The 14627-nt window shown below is 40.7% G+C and overlaps 1 protein-coding gene across 2 annotated transcripts in view; it reads left to right on the top strand.

Annotated features, from left to right (window-relative positions):
- Window positions 1-397: 397 nt before the first annotated feature.
- The window catches only part of LOC101745608 (insulin-like growth factor-binding protein complex acid labile subunit), a 23931-nt gene continuing 9701 nt past the window's right edge, over window positions 398-14627 (top strand). Inside the window, exons 1-12 of one of the 2 annotated variants that reach the window (XM_012689417.4) lie at window positions 398-559; window positions 1429-1704; window positions 2315-2484; window positions 3065-3217; window positions 4578-4681; window positions 4776-4874; window positions 7680-7781; window positions 8426-8570; window positions 9125-9379; window positions 10575-10747; window positions 11472-11675; window positions 13675-13909. In XM_012689417.4, coding sequence (XP_012544871.2) covers window positions 1449-1704; window positions 2315-2484; window positions 3065-3217; window positions 4578-4681; window positions 4776-4874; window positions 7680-7781; window positions 8426-8570; window positions 9125-9379; window positions 10575-10747; window positions 11472-11675; window positions 13675-13909 — 1896 coding nt within the window. In that variant the 5' untranslated portion in view covers window positions 398-559; window positions 1429-1448. The remainder of the gene's footprint in view (window positions 560-1428; window positions 1705-2314; window positions 2485-3064; window positions 3218-4577; window positions 4682-4775; window positions 4875-7679; window positions 7782-8425; window positions 8571-9124; window positions 9380-10574; window positions 10748-11471; window positions 11676-13674; window positions 13910-14627) is intronic. The other variant, XM_021347207.3, reaches the window with a different exon arrangement.

The following is a 14627-nucleotide window of genomic DNA, read 5'->3' as shown; positions in this document are numbered from 1 at the left end:
AATGCTAAGGAACGCATTGTTTTATAATTATTATTTTTATTTAAATGTGTAGCATTGGTTACTTTTAAACCATTTAGCCATTTAGCATTGAGCCATAACCATTTAGCATGAAAGTAAAGTGGGGAACGGTGAAATAAAATTGCCGAATGTTACTTCTTGGGTGCTTTGAAAAAGTCAACTGAAGCCTCAGTATGCTCGCAATTTTCCTGGGAAATTGAAATTTACTTACAATAAATTGTATCTCAACTTGTTTTATTTAGTTTCATTTCATAAACAATTTCAGGAAAATCAACATCAAATTCATTTTGTTCCAATTGATTGATAAAAGAAAAAAATATGAAATTGGCTAAAAGACTAGTTTCTAGACCTTTAAATAGAAATTAAAAAAACATAACAATTTTTCTTCAGTTGCGTGTTGACCATGAGGGGGGTAATGCAGTTTTTCTAAAATAATAACAAAACTACGTACTTCTAACGTGATTATTATGATAGAAACGTAAATAACTTCATTAACTGCACGAATTGCCTGTTACAACGATTTACTGGCTTTTATTGGCGGGTAAGTCAGATTTAAACATAAGTTTTATAAAAAGTGAAAGTATTAAATTATAATACCTAACTTATGTTCCGTTTCTACTGTGTTTCAAGGGTTTTCCCTTATATTTCAACGATGAATAATCACTGTTTATCTGTAAAAATATTTCTAAATATGAAATAAATATATGTGGAATATAAATTTCGCGTAAACAATAAATTAAAACAGGTTTTTTTGACCTTAACTTTAGTTAAACTCAATCGAAACTCGATTTGGTACGTGATCAACCTTGGAATATTAGTTCTTATTATTTGTTCCTGCTTAAGAAACTTGCTCTACTTTTGCTGGCTTGTAAAAAAATATATCATATTTACTTTTTGTACGTAATTTTTGAATGAAATTTTAAATTCAGTCTAAGCTTTTAAATTACGCTTAAATCTTATCCCATGAGTAAATCCCGAAGCTAAAATGCTAATGGGAAAAGTTAAAGTTTGAAAATGACTCTTTTTTAATTCATAAACTTTAAAAAAATACGCCAATTAGAATTTAAATAGAAAACTTTTAAATGCATGCATAATATATGTATTATGCAGAGCTGTTAATATTTTTCCTGATATAAAATGGATAAAGATCTACTTTTTTTTGCAAAAATAAAATTACAATCTTTTTTTATTTATTAGTTTTCCTTGAGAATATAATTTTTAAATTGGTTACCGGTTTTACCGTTCAATATATTTTTCTAAAAAAAGGTCAAATACATATTTTACATTAAATTAACTTAAAATACAAAATGTTCAATTTGGTAAGCTAGAACTCTAAATTACAAATGCTTATAATTTCTAGCAAACACACATCCGCTAAGTTTTATTATGTATAGTTTTTGTTTGTTACAGATTACAATACTCCTCGCAAAATGGTCTACACAATTGTATTTTTTGTATTAGCAACACTGCCACTTTTGAATTCAGAATACATTCCACCCGGTCCTGCATATTCATGCCCGAAGGAGACAACATTATTGTATCCCTGTATTTGTGAGAAAGGAACAGATTCAGGGCTGTATATACGTTGTGAAAATGCAGGTTTGGCTCTTATCAGTGTGGGAATTGGCAACATAGCTGGTATGGGGTTGCCAATAGAGAGACTGTTGCTGAAGGAATGCAAATTTAGTAAGTTTCGTATTACGGTTTGAACATTATTTTAACAAATTTTTCGATAATAGATTAATTCACAGACAACGCTAAACCATTGAATGTAGAGATTTTAAATGTGAAGGAAATAATTTTTCTATTTGTGGAATACAATATTGTTTTACATCATTCCCGATCCTGCGGACAGAATGGAAAGCAGTCGACGTCGCCCAAAACACGTCATTTCGGATCCTCCCGATCCACTAACGGTGCTTTTAGGTACTTCAAGCACCGGTCACCGTTCTCGTCGAACCCGTCGCTTGCGACGAAGGGCTCGACGAGTAAACTAGCTCTCAGACACAGCCCACTGAGTTTCTCGCCGGATCTTCTCAGTGGGTCGCGTTTCCGATCCGGTGGTAGATTCTGCGAAGCACGGCTCTTGCTAGGGTTCGTGTTAGCAACATCGTCAGGTTTGAGCCCCGTGAGCTCACCTACTAAAGTTAGGGTTACGCTGACATAGCCGCTAGGGCTATCAGCTTAGGTAGGAAAAAAAAAAAAAAAAAAATTGTTTTACGTCGTATTATTTTCTCCATTCACCTTCCTATGCAAGTAAATAAAATATTCAATAAAATTTAATTGTCTATTACAGCAAACCTCTTTGGTTCATTACTCCATAGATCGACTGTACGTATCTTGGAGATAGTGGACACACCTATTACGAGCATTGAAGAGTACGCTTTTGCTGGTGTAAACAGAACATTGCAGGAGATATACTTGACAAATACCAAGCTTGTCGATTTTCCTAAGGAGGCTTTTAAGGTATGATTCTGTATTCAAATGTGCCGTGCTATTTTAAATATTTTTTATTAGAGTTCTGTGCTAATCTAGAGATTTTCTATACAAAAAGACAGATTCAATCCATATCAAGTCATATACTACACAGCTAAGTACTGATACTGAGCTTTATATACATAGACAGTCACATACACCTAAATAAAAGGTTTATACTTTACAATCTTCAAGTTCCTAAGTGCTCCAAAGTTATTACAAAAGACATTTAAAGGTTCAGGAATGAGATTACCAAAAAAGAAAATGGATGTTTAGCATTATAAAAAAAAATACTTATATCAGATTTATCTAAGACATCGTATATAAAATTATTCCCGGAAAAATATTTGATTTCGAATCAAATTCAACAGTTTTATGATACCGAATGACCGATGCTGCATTCAGTTTTTTTTTATTGCTTGATGGGTGGACGAGCTCACAGCCCACCTGGTGTTAAGTGGTTACTGGAGCCCATAGACATCTACAACGTAAATGCGCCACCCACCTTGAGATATAAGTTCTAAACTGCTGTCTTTTACATCTCTAATAAAAATCCTCTCTGCGGTTTCAGATCTTGGGCAACCTTTCAGTATTGTCTATTGATGGACACCAAATGACTAAATTGAGTAAGGACATGTTCGCAGGCAGTGAAGCTGTGGGAAAACTGGAGAGATTACACCTTGTTAACGGCTTAATATCTGATATACCCATAGAAGCATTTCAGGTTTGCTGTTTTATTTTATGAACTAGCTTTTGCCCGCAACTTCGTCCGCGTGGGATAGTTCACAAATAATGCTTTATTTTAGAACAAATTTGGTTAGCATATAAAACATTATAGTGAGCCAACCTTAACATATAGACATATGACATAATATATATCGTTTTGATGATATCAACGTCTCGTTTTTACCAACGCACCGCCCGCCACCGGAGTAGAGTTCATCCATACTACCTGGAGCCACTGCGGTCATCCACAGTGCGTTTCCAGAGGTCTTTTTTGTCACATACCATCCGGCTATGGAATGAGCTCCCCTCCACGGTGTTTCCCGAGCGCTATGACATGTCCTTCTTCAAACGAGGCTTGTGAAGAGTATTAAGCGGTAGGCAGCGGCTCTGCTCCTGGCATTGCTGAAGTCCATTGGCGACGGTAACCACTTACCATCAGGTGGGCCGTACGCTCTTCGGCCTACAAAGGCAATAAAAAAAAAATGCTGGCGCGGACTATTTTTTAGATCTTCTAAGGGGGAACAATTCTGTCACACATTATTTTAGCGAAACTTTAACCGTTTCCGCAGCGCACGCAGCGGAAGCTCTCAAAAAGGAAAAAGCCCCGATTTTGAAACATTCTTTATTGGTGCTCCGCTTGTATTGGTCTTAGCGTGATGTTATATAGCCTATAGCCTTCCTCGATAAATGGGCTATCTAACACTGAAAGAATTTTCAAATCGGACCAGTAGTTCCTGAGATTAGCGCGTTCAAACAAACAAACTCTTCAGATTTATAATATTAGTACAGATGTGAAGTTAAGTGACATTTAAAACCCTCCAAACCACTGTCTTATCTTTGAAACCGGATTGCATTGCCACAGAAATAGGAAGGATGGTGGTGTCCATGGTGGGATAACGCCCTGCCACCAGTGAGTATGATATTTGTTGGTGTTTTTATTTACAACACAATATCAGGATGACTTGTAAAAGGTAGCCATCAAGAAATAGATGAGGGGGCCGAAGTTTTTTTTATTTTTTATTGCTTAGTTGGGTGGACGAGCTCACAGCCCACCTGGTGTTAAGTGGCTACTGCCCATAGACATCTAGAACGTAAATGCGCCACCCACCTTGAGATATAAGTTCTAAGGTCTCAAGTATAGCCACAACGGCTACCCCACCCTTTAAACCGAAACGCATTACTGCTTCACGGCAGAAATAGACAGGGTGGTGGTACCTACCCGCGCGGACTTACAAGAGGTCCTACCATCAGTAATTACGCAAATTATAATTTCAGATCCAGGGTCATTGGTGTAAATTCGGAGAGGCTTGTGTCCAGCAGTGGCCCGTGGACTAATGATAATGATGATATTGTTTCAGAACCTGCGTAAGTTAAAAAAGTTAGATCTGCACGGAAACAGGCTTGTGTCCTTGAAGAAGAATCAGTTCAAGGGACTCCGGGACACCGATGTCTTGGATCTGAGGTGATATATAGATAGGTTTTGTTGTATAAAGGTGTGAACGGGCAAACTGCTCACTTGATGTTAAGCAAAAAAAAAATTGTGTCCCAATTTTCAGTCACAACAATATCACGAGGCTGGACGGCACTCACATCGGGGACCTGACCAAGTTGGGCTGGTGCAACGTCAGCCACAACGACATCAAGGAAATACCCCGGTAAGTTCTCGCGGCGTCCCCTCCAGTGTGCTTAGTGCGAGTTTTTTAACGTCCCGATAGCGTAAAAGTTAACTCAGATTTGTATGCAGTTGGAACAGCGCCCCTAGCGGCAAACGTACGCAAACGATCCCGTTACATAATCAAATCAAATAAAAAAAAAATTATTCAACATAAATGAAAGTACATACTTGTTGAACGTCAAAAGAACTACCGCCAATTCACAAGAACTAGCCTCCGTCCTGAGAAGAACTGGCAAGAAACTCAGAGAGCATGTCTTTTTTCTTTTTTAATATTTTTTTTTAATATTAAATTTTTGTTAAATATTCATTTTTACAATGAGTATTATAACGTATACATACAAATATGAGCTAACTTTTACGCTATCGACAACGTTAAAGAACTCGCACTGAGCACACGGTCCTCGCCGGTCCCGGCACAGGGGACCGCTGAGGACCGCGACACCCCGGTCATCCGTGACCGCGGAAATGCCGGATCTAATATAGGGATAGTAGTATAAGTAGTTTGTCTAATATAGTATTTTAGGTAATTAATTTCATGACGTCACTGCATTCGGGTGCGCGTGAAAGAGATGGCGAGATGTCTCGGTTACCATTGCTCGCTTCCAACATCAATTGTTATTTCGTATTACAAGTACATAATAGTAGTTTTTTATTACTTATTTATTTATTTTAATATTTATTACACTTCATGTAAAATTTACATTGGCGGACTTAATGCCTAAGGCATTCTCTACCAGTCAACCGAAGGTAGTGCAGAGTAAATAGTGGTAGGTGCAATGAAATTTTCTTTATTCTTTATTGTATACACAGTTAATATAATACAGTAATTGCGATAAGATATAAAAAATGGCGAGCTTAACTCAACAATTGAGTTATCTACCAGCTAACCGTTCTTAAAGAAGGAAAGCTTTATATGAGTGGGTAGTTGAGTACAATCTACACACACACACACACGCACGCACGCACGCACGCACGCACATTCATACATACAATAGCTTATCTGATAACGTTCAAGAATTTTCAAAACAAAAATAATATATTTTGCTAATACTTTTTGTAGCTCGCAATGTATAATAAAGTTCCATTGATACGTACATATTATGTATATTGAGGGCTCGTGATAAATGAGCTTGCCGAAGTATTTATTATATGTGCATTTACTTACACAGTAATAGCCGTTGTAAATTAATATAGAAACCAAAAGTTGCACGATGTTACGGCTCCTTACAAAACAAAATCTTTCCTAGTGTACCTACCTTACCTTAAAAATATTTATTGTCAATATTATATCTTTGATATTGATGTGTATGCAACATCCATGCGTGAATCGTTATGATGGTGATATGGTAAACAGTCGACGTCGCCCTAAACGTGTCATTGCTGACCCTCCGATAACGGTGCTTATAGGTACCTCAAGCACCAGTCATTGTTCTTGTCGAACCCGTCGCTTGCGACGAAGGGCTCGGCGAATAAATTAACCTACAGACACAGCCCGCTGAGTTTCTCGCCGGATTTTCGCAATGGGTCGCGTTTCCGACCCGACTGCGAAGAACTTGTTAGGGCTAGTGTTAGCAACGTCACTAGGCTAGAGCCCCGTGAGCTCTTCTACTAGTTCTGTGAATCTGTGTGGTAGTTTTTTAATGAAGAACAAAGTTTGTCACAGAGTGGTACAGCTTCATTGGTGACAGGACCGACCGGGGTCGGTGCCATTGCTAAAAATCGCGGAGCGCCCATCCACCATCGTTTGCAGGGTGGTCGTTGCTCTGAAGCAATTGAGAGATTCCACTACTCGATGTTGCCAACGGTGGCATATAAGGCACAATCTGTAATTTACAGAAATCACTTTTCTTTTTGTCTTATCTCTATCTATAATCTCCCTGCCTAACTTGTTTTCAGATAATTTTTTTCCAGAAAATGTATACTGTCATTATTCTGTGGCTATTGAGGGCAATATTACTTTTCGGTTTATTGTAAGTGGTTACCATCGCTGATAGATCGTAGCGACGCGGCTGCCCTTATATATACTACAAACCTCACTTGAAGAAGCACCCGACAGCGCTGCGACCGTGGAGTGGAGACCCCACTGCTGGATGGGGTGCGGGGGCAGGTTGAAGTGACGAGGCTCTCTGGTGGGTAGAACGGAGACAAAGGTATCAATCATCCCAATGGGGTTGTCAAACCAATCCATGGAACTCACGATACAGATCACAGGGTAAACTAAAGTACAAAAACAACAGACCAACCTTATGTTTCATCTCGAATGTTTTACTTAAAGTATGCGGCGACAAAAAACGAGCCACTCACCCTACTTTGCCCTAATTATTTGGTTGGTTTTTATGGCACTTACCCACAAAATTTTAACTAAGTCACTATAAGGGGAATGTTTTGGCAAAATAATTTGATCTGCAATGTAACATGCCAGTTGGAACTCACAGCGCGTTGTCTCTGAGGCCGGTTCTAACAAAAGCGCCACAGTTCTGGGAGGATCCGGCGAAACAAAACGTCATGGCGTGACCTAATCTAACTTGTTCTTTTAAACGTATATCAACACTACATTATAAGTTGCCAATAGGAATAACTGAATGAGGCGATCCGGAGCAAGCCTCGTGTTCCCGCACCGTACCGTCTGTTAAGTGACCACTGACTTTATAATATGCCTAACAGTACGAATGTTCCCAATAGGTTCTTTGACCCATGTATATGTCTTGTGTCTGGTATCAAGGGTAAGCCTTTGAAAGGATTAAGTCCTTGGGAGTTCACGGAGCTATTTCGTTGTTTATTCCAGGGGGATGTTCGCGAGGAACAATCTACTGAAAGTCCTGCATTTGGATAATAATAAATTGAAGAAATTGGACACGAATAGTTTCCGAGGAATGAGGTTTCTGAGGTACGGGTTTTTGTTTTCGCAGGGAAATTGCGATAAACCGTCACGCGGGTCTGTCCTTCGTTCTAAGGGCACCCCGGGACTAATATATATGAAGTGGTCAAACTTTTTTTTATTGCTTAGTTGGGTGGATGAGCTCACAGCCCATCTGGTGTTAAGTGGTTACTGGAGCCTATAGACATCTATGACGTAAATGCGCCACCCACCTTGAGATATAAGTTCTAAGGTCTCAAGTATAGTTACAACAGCTGCCCCACCCTTCAAACCGAAACGCATTACTGCTTCGCGGCAGAAATAGGCGGGCCGGTGGCACCTACCCGTGCAAGAGGTCCTACCACCAGTAATTATGCAAATTATACTTTTGCGGGTTTCATTTTTATTACACGATGTTATTCCTTCACCGTGAAAATCAATCGTGAACATTTGTTGAGTACGTATTTCATTAGAAAAATTGCTATCCGTCTAAAATTCGAACACCGGTGCATCGCTCAACACGAATGCACCGGACGTCTTATCCCTTAGGCCACGATGACCTCAAAATCTATTAGTTGCTTTTCATCACGTCTGTCAGAAGAGTTGATGTCGGTACTATTATTCTAAGGCACACCCGAAATTCGGTGATCCTTACTAAATCATTGCTTCTACAGGCGTTTATTCCTTCAAGACAATCAGATCTCGGATATAGGCAGGGGGACCTTCTCGGCCGTGACCAGAATAGGCACCGTGGACCTGGCGAGGAATAAAATCAAGAAAGTCGACTATCAAATGTTTCAATCGGTCAAATTTGCTGACGTGAGTATCGTCTGGTCTAGGGGTGCTCAGCTCCGTAGGGGATGATGTCACATATGCCCATCACTGGGACTCCTGATACTGATGGACACGGGAGGAGCCCACAGATTCCGCGCTGTTTACGGTTTTGCCTACGAATAAAATGTCGTCCAGGAAACAGAGATCCAACGCGATTTTATCTTGTAAATGCTGTTAGCGCGAGTCAGCTTCTAGAAGGATCTCTTCTTCGACACCTTGCATACTGTAGATTCCTGCATTTCAGATAGTTGGTACTGCGCTTCATACTGGCTCCATACCATACTATTATTGAAATGTATATATTTATTGCTTAGATGGGTGGACGAGCTCACAGCCCACCTGGTGTTAAGTGATTACTGGAGCCCATAGACATCTACAACGTAAATGCGAGATCCACCTTGAGATGTAAGTTCTAAGGTCTCAAGTATAGTTACAACGGCTGCCCCACCCTTCAAACCGAAACGCATTACTGCTTCACGGACCCACAAGAGGTCCTACCACCAGTCGCTCCCGCAGCTGACACCAAACGCGTTCGGCAGACGATAAACTTGGCGGAGAACGAGATAACCGTGATCGAAGCCCAGGCTTTCACGGACCTGTATCTGGCGACGGTGAACGTCTCCCACAACCAGCTCTCCAAGATCGAACCGAAGGCCTTCCAGAACTGCAACAACCTGACCGTGCTGGACTTGCGCTACAACAACCTGACGGTCATCGATAGGAGCGCCTTCGACGAGAACACATACGCGTATGAATTGAATGTCGCCCACAACCACATCACGGATTTCAGTCAGGTGAGTTTGAATAGAGACGGAAATGTAGCAAATAGGCAGAGGTTTGACTGTCACCCTGGCGTTGCTGACGCCCATCAGTGACGGTAACCACTCACCATCGAGTGGGCCGTACGCTCATCTGAGGATCTGAGGAGTACTGAGGATCTCGAGTGCACGTATGTAAGTCTTTCCATGAGGATCGATCGGCTTTTGGATGCTGTGTCCAACAGTCCTCTCAACAATGTCTGACCATCTTGTTAGTGCTCTGCCTTTGGCTATTTTCTTCTCCGCTCGTCAGCTTACTAAGGTAATGAAAAAAAAAAAACTTAACGGTACTGTTTTTGCTTGTTTAAAGATTTAATTTGTAATCAATGGTAAGGACCCTCCTAACCCCCTAAGGACACTCCTTACGGTTACCATTGCGTCTCGGTCGGGGTCATATTTTCTGTTTCCAGCAACCAAAACTGTAGAATAATCGTTTCCGACCTCAAGCCTCAAGGCGTACCCCAGAATTTAACGCGCAGTATAGACTATAGTAGAATTATTTTGTCCGTGCAGTTTGGGTCATAAAGCATAGCCCGGCTAGGGCGGTGAGCATGTTGCGCGGGCGCAACGCCATTTATCGATAAAAACAAATGAGTCATCGAAGGCAGGTACACGGCGGCGGGGCGGTATACGACTGGTGGTGAGACATTGTTATGTTAAGAGTTATTTGTCGAAGTCACATTATGTCGAAGAGTAATGTGTTTTTATGCATTCGTTCTCTGAATTTCTTTAGTGACACAATGGCTACTCCTTTGTTTTGTATCAAAACGGCAGAATTTATTCAAAATAATATTTGCACGTGTTGTTATCAACAATATGTTAAAATGTTTCACTGAAGTAAGAATAAATCCCGAAAAGTTAAAAAGCGTTAATTTCTGCCGTTCTCGTTAACTTGCTGCGACGATATGTGGCGTAAGTGTTTGATTAGTGATTCTTTCTTTCATTTTTATCACTAACCCACAAAATGACCAAACTAAATACACTATCGATAACGCTTATCGACAACAATAATGCGCATCACTATGCCCGTCCATAAGGCTCGTGAGTGGAAGAGAAAACGAAATACTCGCTTCACCGCTCCGATTTTTTATGACCCAAACTGCACGGACAAAATAATTCAACTATAATTAAACAACACGAATTCAAAGTCCGTACTGTTGTCCCCCGACAGATCCCCATACAGAACATGACGGGCATAAGGATCTTGAATGCGACCTTCAACCAGATCACCGGGATACCGAAAGCGGCGTTTCCCAAACTGTACGAGCTCCACACCGTCGATCTGTCACACAACAACATCAGCGACATCTTCAATGCGGTTTTCCAGAACCTGTTCTCCTTGAGGTCAGTAGTCCCAGGTAGTTCCGCGGTAGGTGTGTAGTGCGAAGCAGCGATGGTGGGGCGTATTGAGAGCTCACATGTGGGGACAGCACTATCCTCCCCTATTTCTGTCCCGAAAGTCATCCGTTTTGGTTTAAAAGGTGGGACGGTCGATACCCAATCTCAGCTATCGAAGTTTCAATCGAAGGACATGAAGCTTTTTTTTATTGCTTTGATGGGTGGAGGAGCTCACAGCCCACCTGGTGGTAAGTGGTTACTGGAAATTACGCAAATTATAATTTTGCGGGTTTCATTTTTATTATACGATGCTATTCCTTCGCTGTGGAAGTCAACCGTGAACATTTGTTGAATACGTATTTCATTAGAAAAACTGGCACCCGCCTGGGATTCGAACACCGGTGCATTGCTCAATATAAACGCACCGGACGTCTTAACCACGCCACGACGACTTAAAGCCCCACTGAGAAGATCCGGCGAGAAACTCAGTGGGCTGTGGGTTAATTGTGTTAAGTGGCCTATTTCTGCCGTAAAGCAGTAATGCGTTTCGGCTTGAAGGGTGGGGCATCCGTTGTAGATGTCTATGGGCTCCAGTAACCACTTAACATCAGATGCGCAGTGAGCTCGTCCACCTATATAAGCAATAAAAAAATAAAACAAAACCGTATGCACGTGAATAGTCCGCATAAAACAGCGAATAACGCAGTCTGGTTCCGGCGTTTTGTTTTAGATTCGTGAATCTGAGCCACAACAGCTTGGAGCGCATAAAACCCGCCATGTTCGGCACCCTACCCACCGTCTTGGAGCTGGATCTGTCGCACAACCTGCTGAGTGACGTGTCGAGGGGCGGGCTCGCCAAGCTGGCCAGCTGCCGCCTCCTGGACATGAGCCACAATCAACTGGAGAAGATATTCCAGATACCCATCAGTCTGGGGTGAGCGTCTGTTTTGTTATTCGAAATTGTTTCGTATTGGTCACAACTTAAAGTCGAAAATCGCATAGCATATTGACATAATTTTTGCAAGGTTGACGTCTGAGAGTTTAATAATCTATCTATTTATATGTATAAAAATGAATTGCCGTTTGTTAGTCTCGCTAAAACTCGAGAACGGCTGGACCGATTTGGCTAATTTTGGTCTTGAATTATTTGTGGGCGTCCAGAGAAGGTTTAAAAGGTAGATAAATATGAGAATGCTCGGAATTAAATAAAAATAATAATTTTGTTTTCCCTTTGATGTGTCCCCCGTCGGACGGATTCATTTTGTTTGTTTTAAGTTTATTTTATACAAAAGTTTAGGTCTTTTATTTATCGATTGAGGTACTACGAAGTCTGCCGGGTCAGCTAGTTCATAAATAATTTAGAGGCAATCGTTAAAATAAGATTTAATTTCAATAATCTAAATAGGATAAAAGAGAGGAATATATTAAATAGCTATTTCAAGAACTGGTTCACTAGTAGCAGTAGCCACATATGACGTCATGTATTGCGATTGGCTTGACGCGATCTTTAATTTTTTTTTTTTTTTTTTTTTTTTTTATTGCTTAGATGGATGGACGAGCTCACAGCCCACCTGATGTTAAGTGGTTACTGGAGCCCATAGACATCTACAACGTAAATGCGCCACCCACCTCGAGATATAAGTTCTAAGGTCTCAGTATAGTTACAACGGCTACCCCACCCTTCGAACCGAAACGCATTACTGCTTCACGGCGGAAATAAGCAGGGCGGTGGTACCTACCCGTGCGGACTCCCAAGAGGTCCTACCACCAGTGATTACGCAAATTATAATTTTGCGGGTTTGATTTTTATTACACGATGTTATTCCTTCACCGTGAAAGTCAATCGTGAACATTTGTTGAGTACGTATTTCATTAGAAAAATTGGTACCCGCCTGCGGGATTCGAACACCGGTGCAACGCTTCATACGAATGCACCGGACGTCTTATCCTTTAGGCCACGACGACGACATTATTGGATATTAATAGATTATATTTAGCGAAGTAATTAATTAGTACCATTAAAGTTTCACAAGTACCATATCAGTAAAATCGTTTTCATATTGCGTTGAGGGGACCAATAATATAACTTAATAATCTCCCATATAACACGGTAGATTGGTTCCGCGTTATGAGTACTAAGGTCCAGAATGTGACAAGAATTGTAGCAATAAAACTAATGTGTATTTTTATGTTATCTATACTAATATTATAAAGAGGAAAGATTTGTTTGTTTGTTTGTTTCGAATAGGCTCCGAAACTACTGGACCGATTTGAAAAATTCTTTTGCCATTAGAAGCCCACATTGTCCCTGATGAACATAGGCTACTTTTTTTTTTTTTTTTTGGTTTCATGTGTGTTTTAATGTTTCCGAAGCGAAGCGAGGGCGGGTCGCTAGTTTTTTAATAAAATAAAGGTATTATGCTAATAGTCGACACCTAGTGAAAACAAATAGATTTAGTAGTTGACACTTTTTATTTTCAGTAGTTGACATAGGTTTATTTTTAATTTTATTTTTCTTCTCTTTTTTATTGCTTAGATGTGTGGACGAGCTCACAGCCCACCTGGTGTTAAGTGGTTTTACTGAAGCCCATAGACATCTACAACGTAAATGCGCCATCCACCTTGAGATATAAGTTCTAAGGTCTCAAGTATAGTTACAACGGCTACCCCGCCCATCAAACCGAAATGCATTACTGCTTCAAGGCAGAAATAGGCGGGGTGGTGATACCTACCCGCGCGGACTCACAAAACGTTTTACTACCAGTAATTATGCAAATTATAATTTTGCGGCTTCGATTTTATTAAACGATGTTATTCCTTCACCATAGAAGCCAATTTTGGATGTGGAAACTCAACCGGCATACTGTATCAGGTTGTTTAGTCGGCGTTCGATAGGTGCTTTATGTGGGTACATTGAGATTTGTCCGTTCCAGCGAATTGAACGTAGCGCATAACAATCTGAGAGAGATAAAATCGAACACGTGGCCTTCGATGAACGCTCTGCTGCGTCTCAACCTGTCGGCCAACATGCTCGGCGACATGCTCGCCAGCGACAGCTTCTCCAGTCTGCTGACCTTGCAGACTCTGGACTTATCATCGAACGGGCTCACCAGACCGCCGTGGGAGGCCCTGAGCAGTCTGACGAGCTTACAGTATTTATATATGCAGGTGTGATTTTTTTTATTGCCCTATAGCCAAATGAGCATACGGCTCATCTGACGGTGAGTGATTACCGTTGCTTGTGGATGTCAGTAATGTTAGGAGCAGGACTTAGAACTTATATCTCAAGGTGGGTAGCGCTCTAGTAACCACTTAACACCAGGTGGGCTGTGAGCTCGTCCACCCATCTAACCAATAAAATAAAAAAATACATAAATAAAGGAATTGCGATAGTGTAGCTTGTATAGTATTGCTAACTTGAATGTCGTAATAACAAAATTGAGTTTTATTCAGAATTTCGCTGAAGAGTTTTCTTTATTTTGAGCTCCAGACGTTATCATTGTCATGTCAATAGAAAAAACGAGATTAAACCGTAAAAGTATTTTCTAATTGTATCCAGTGTCTTAGTGCGAGTCTTTTAACGTTTTCGATATCGTGAAAGTTAACCCAAATTTGTATGTAACTAGAACGTTTGCCTACGTTTGCCGCTAGGGGCGCTGTTCCAATTCCATACAAATTTGAGTTAACTTCAACACTAATCATACCAACGCTTAGGAAACGTACCCATACAACGTGACCCGTTTAGGGGGGAGAGCGGAGTCTTTAAAATACTACGGTCAGTCACAGGAGCGGGAGGGGGGGGGGTGGCTCAGGTTTTTGTCACGTAGTCGATTTTAGTGAGAGAAATCTCGTATTTTTTCGACCTATATTCGAATATAGCGCGCAG

Source organism: Bombyx mori, chromosome 2 (genome assembly GCF_030269925.1).
Source record: "Bombyx mori chromosome 2, ASM3026992v2".
Lineage (NCBI taxonomy): Eukaryota > Metazoa > Arthropoda > Insecta > Lepidoptera > Bombycidae > Bombyx > Bombyx mori.
This window is presented reverse-complemented; position numbering and strand designations above follow the sequence as displayed.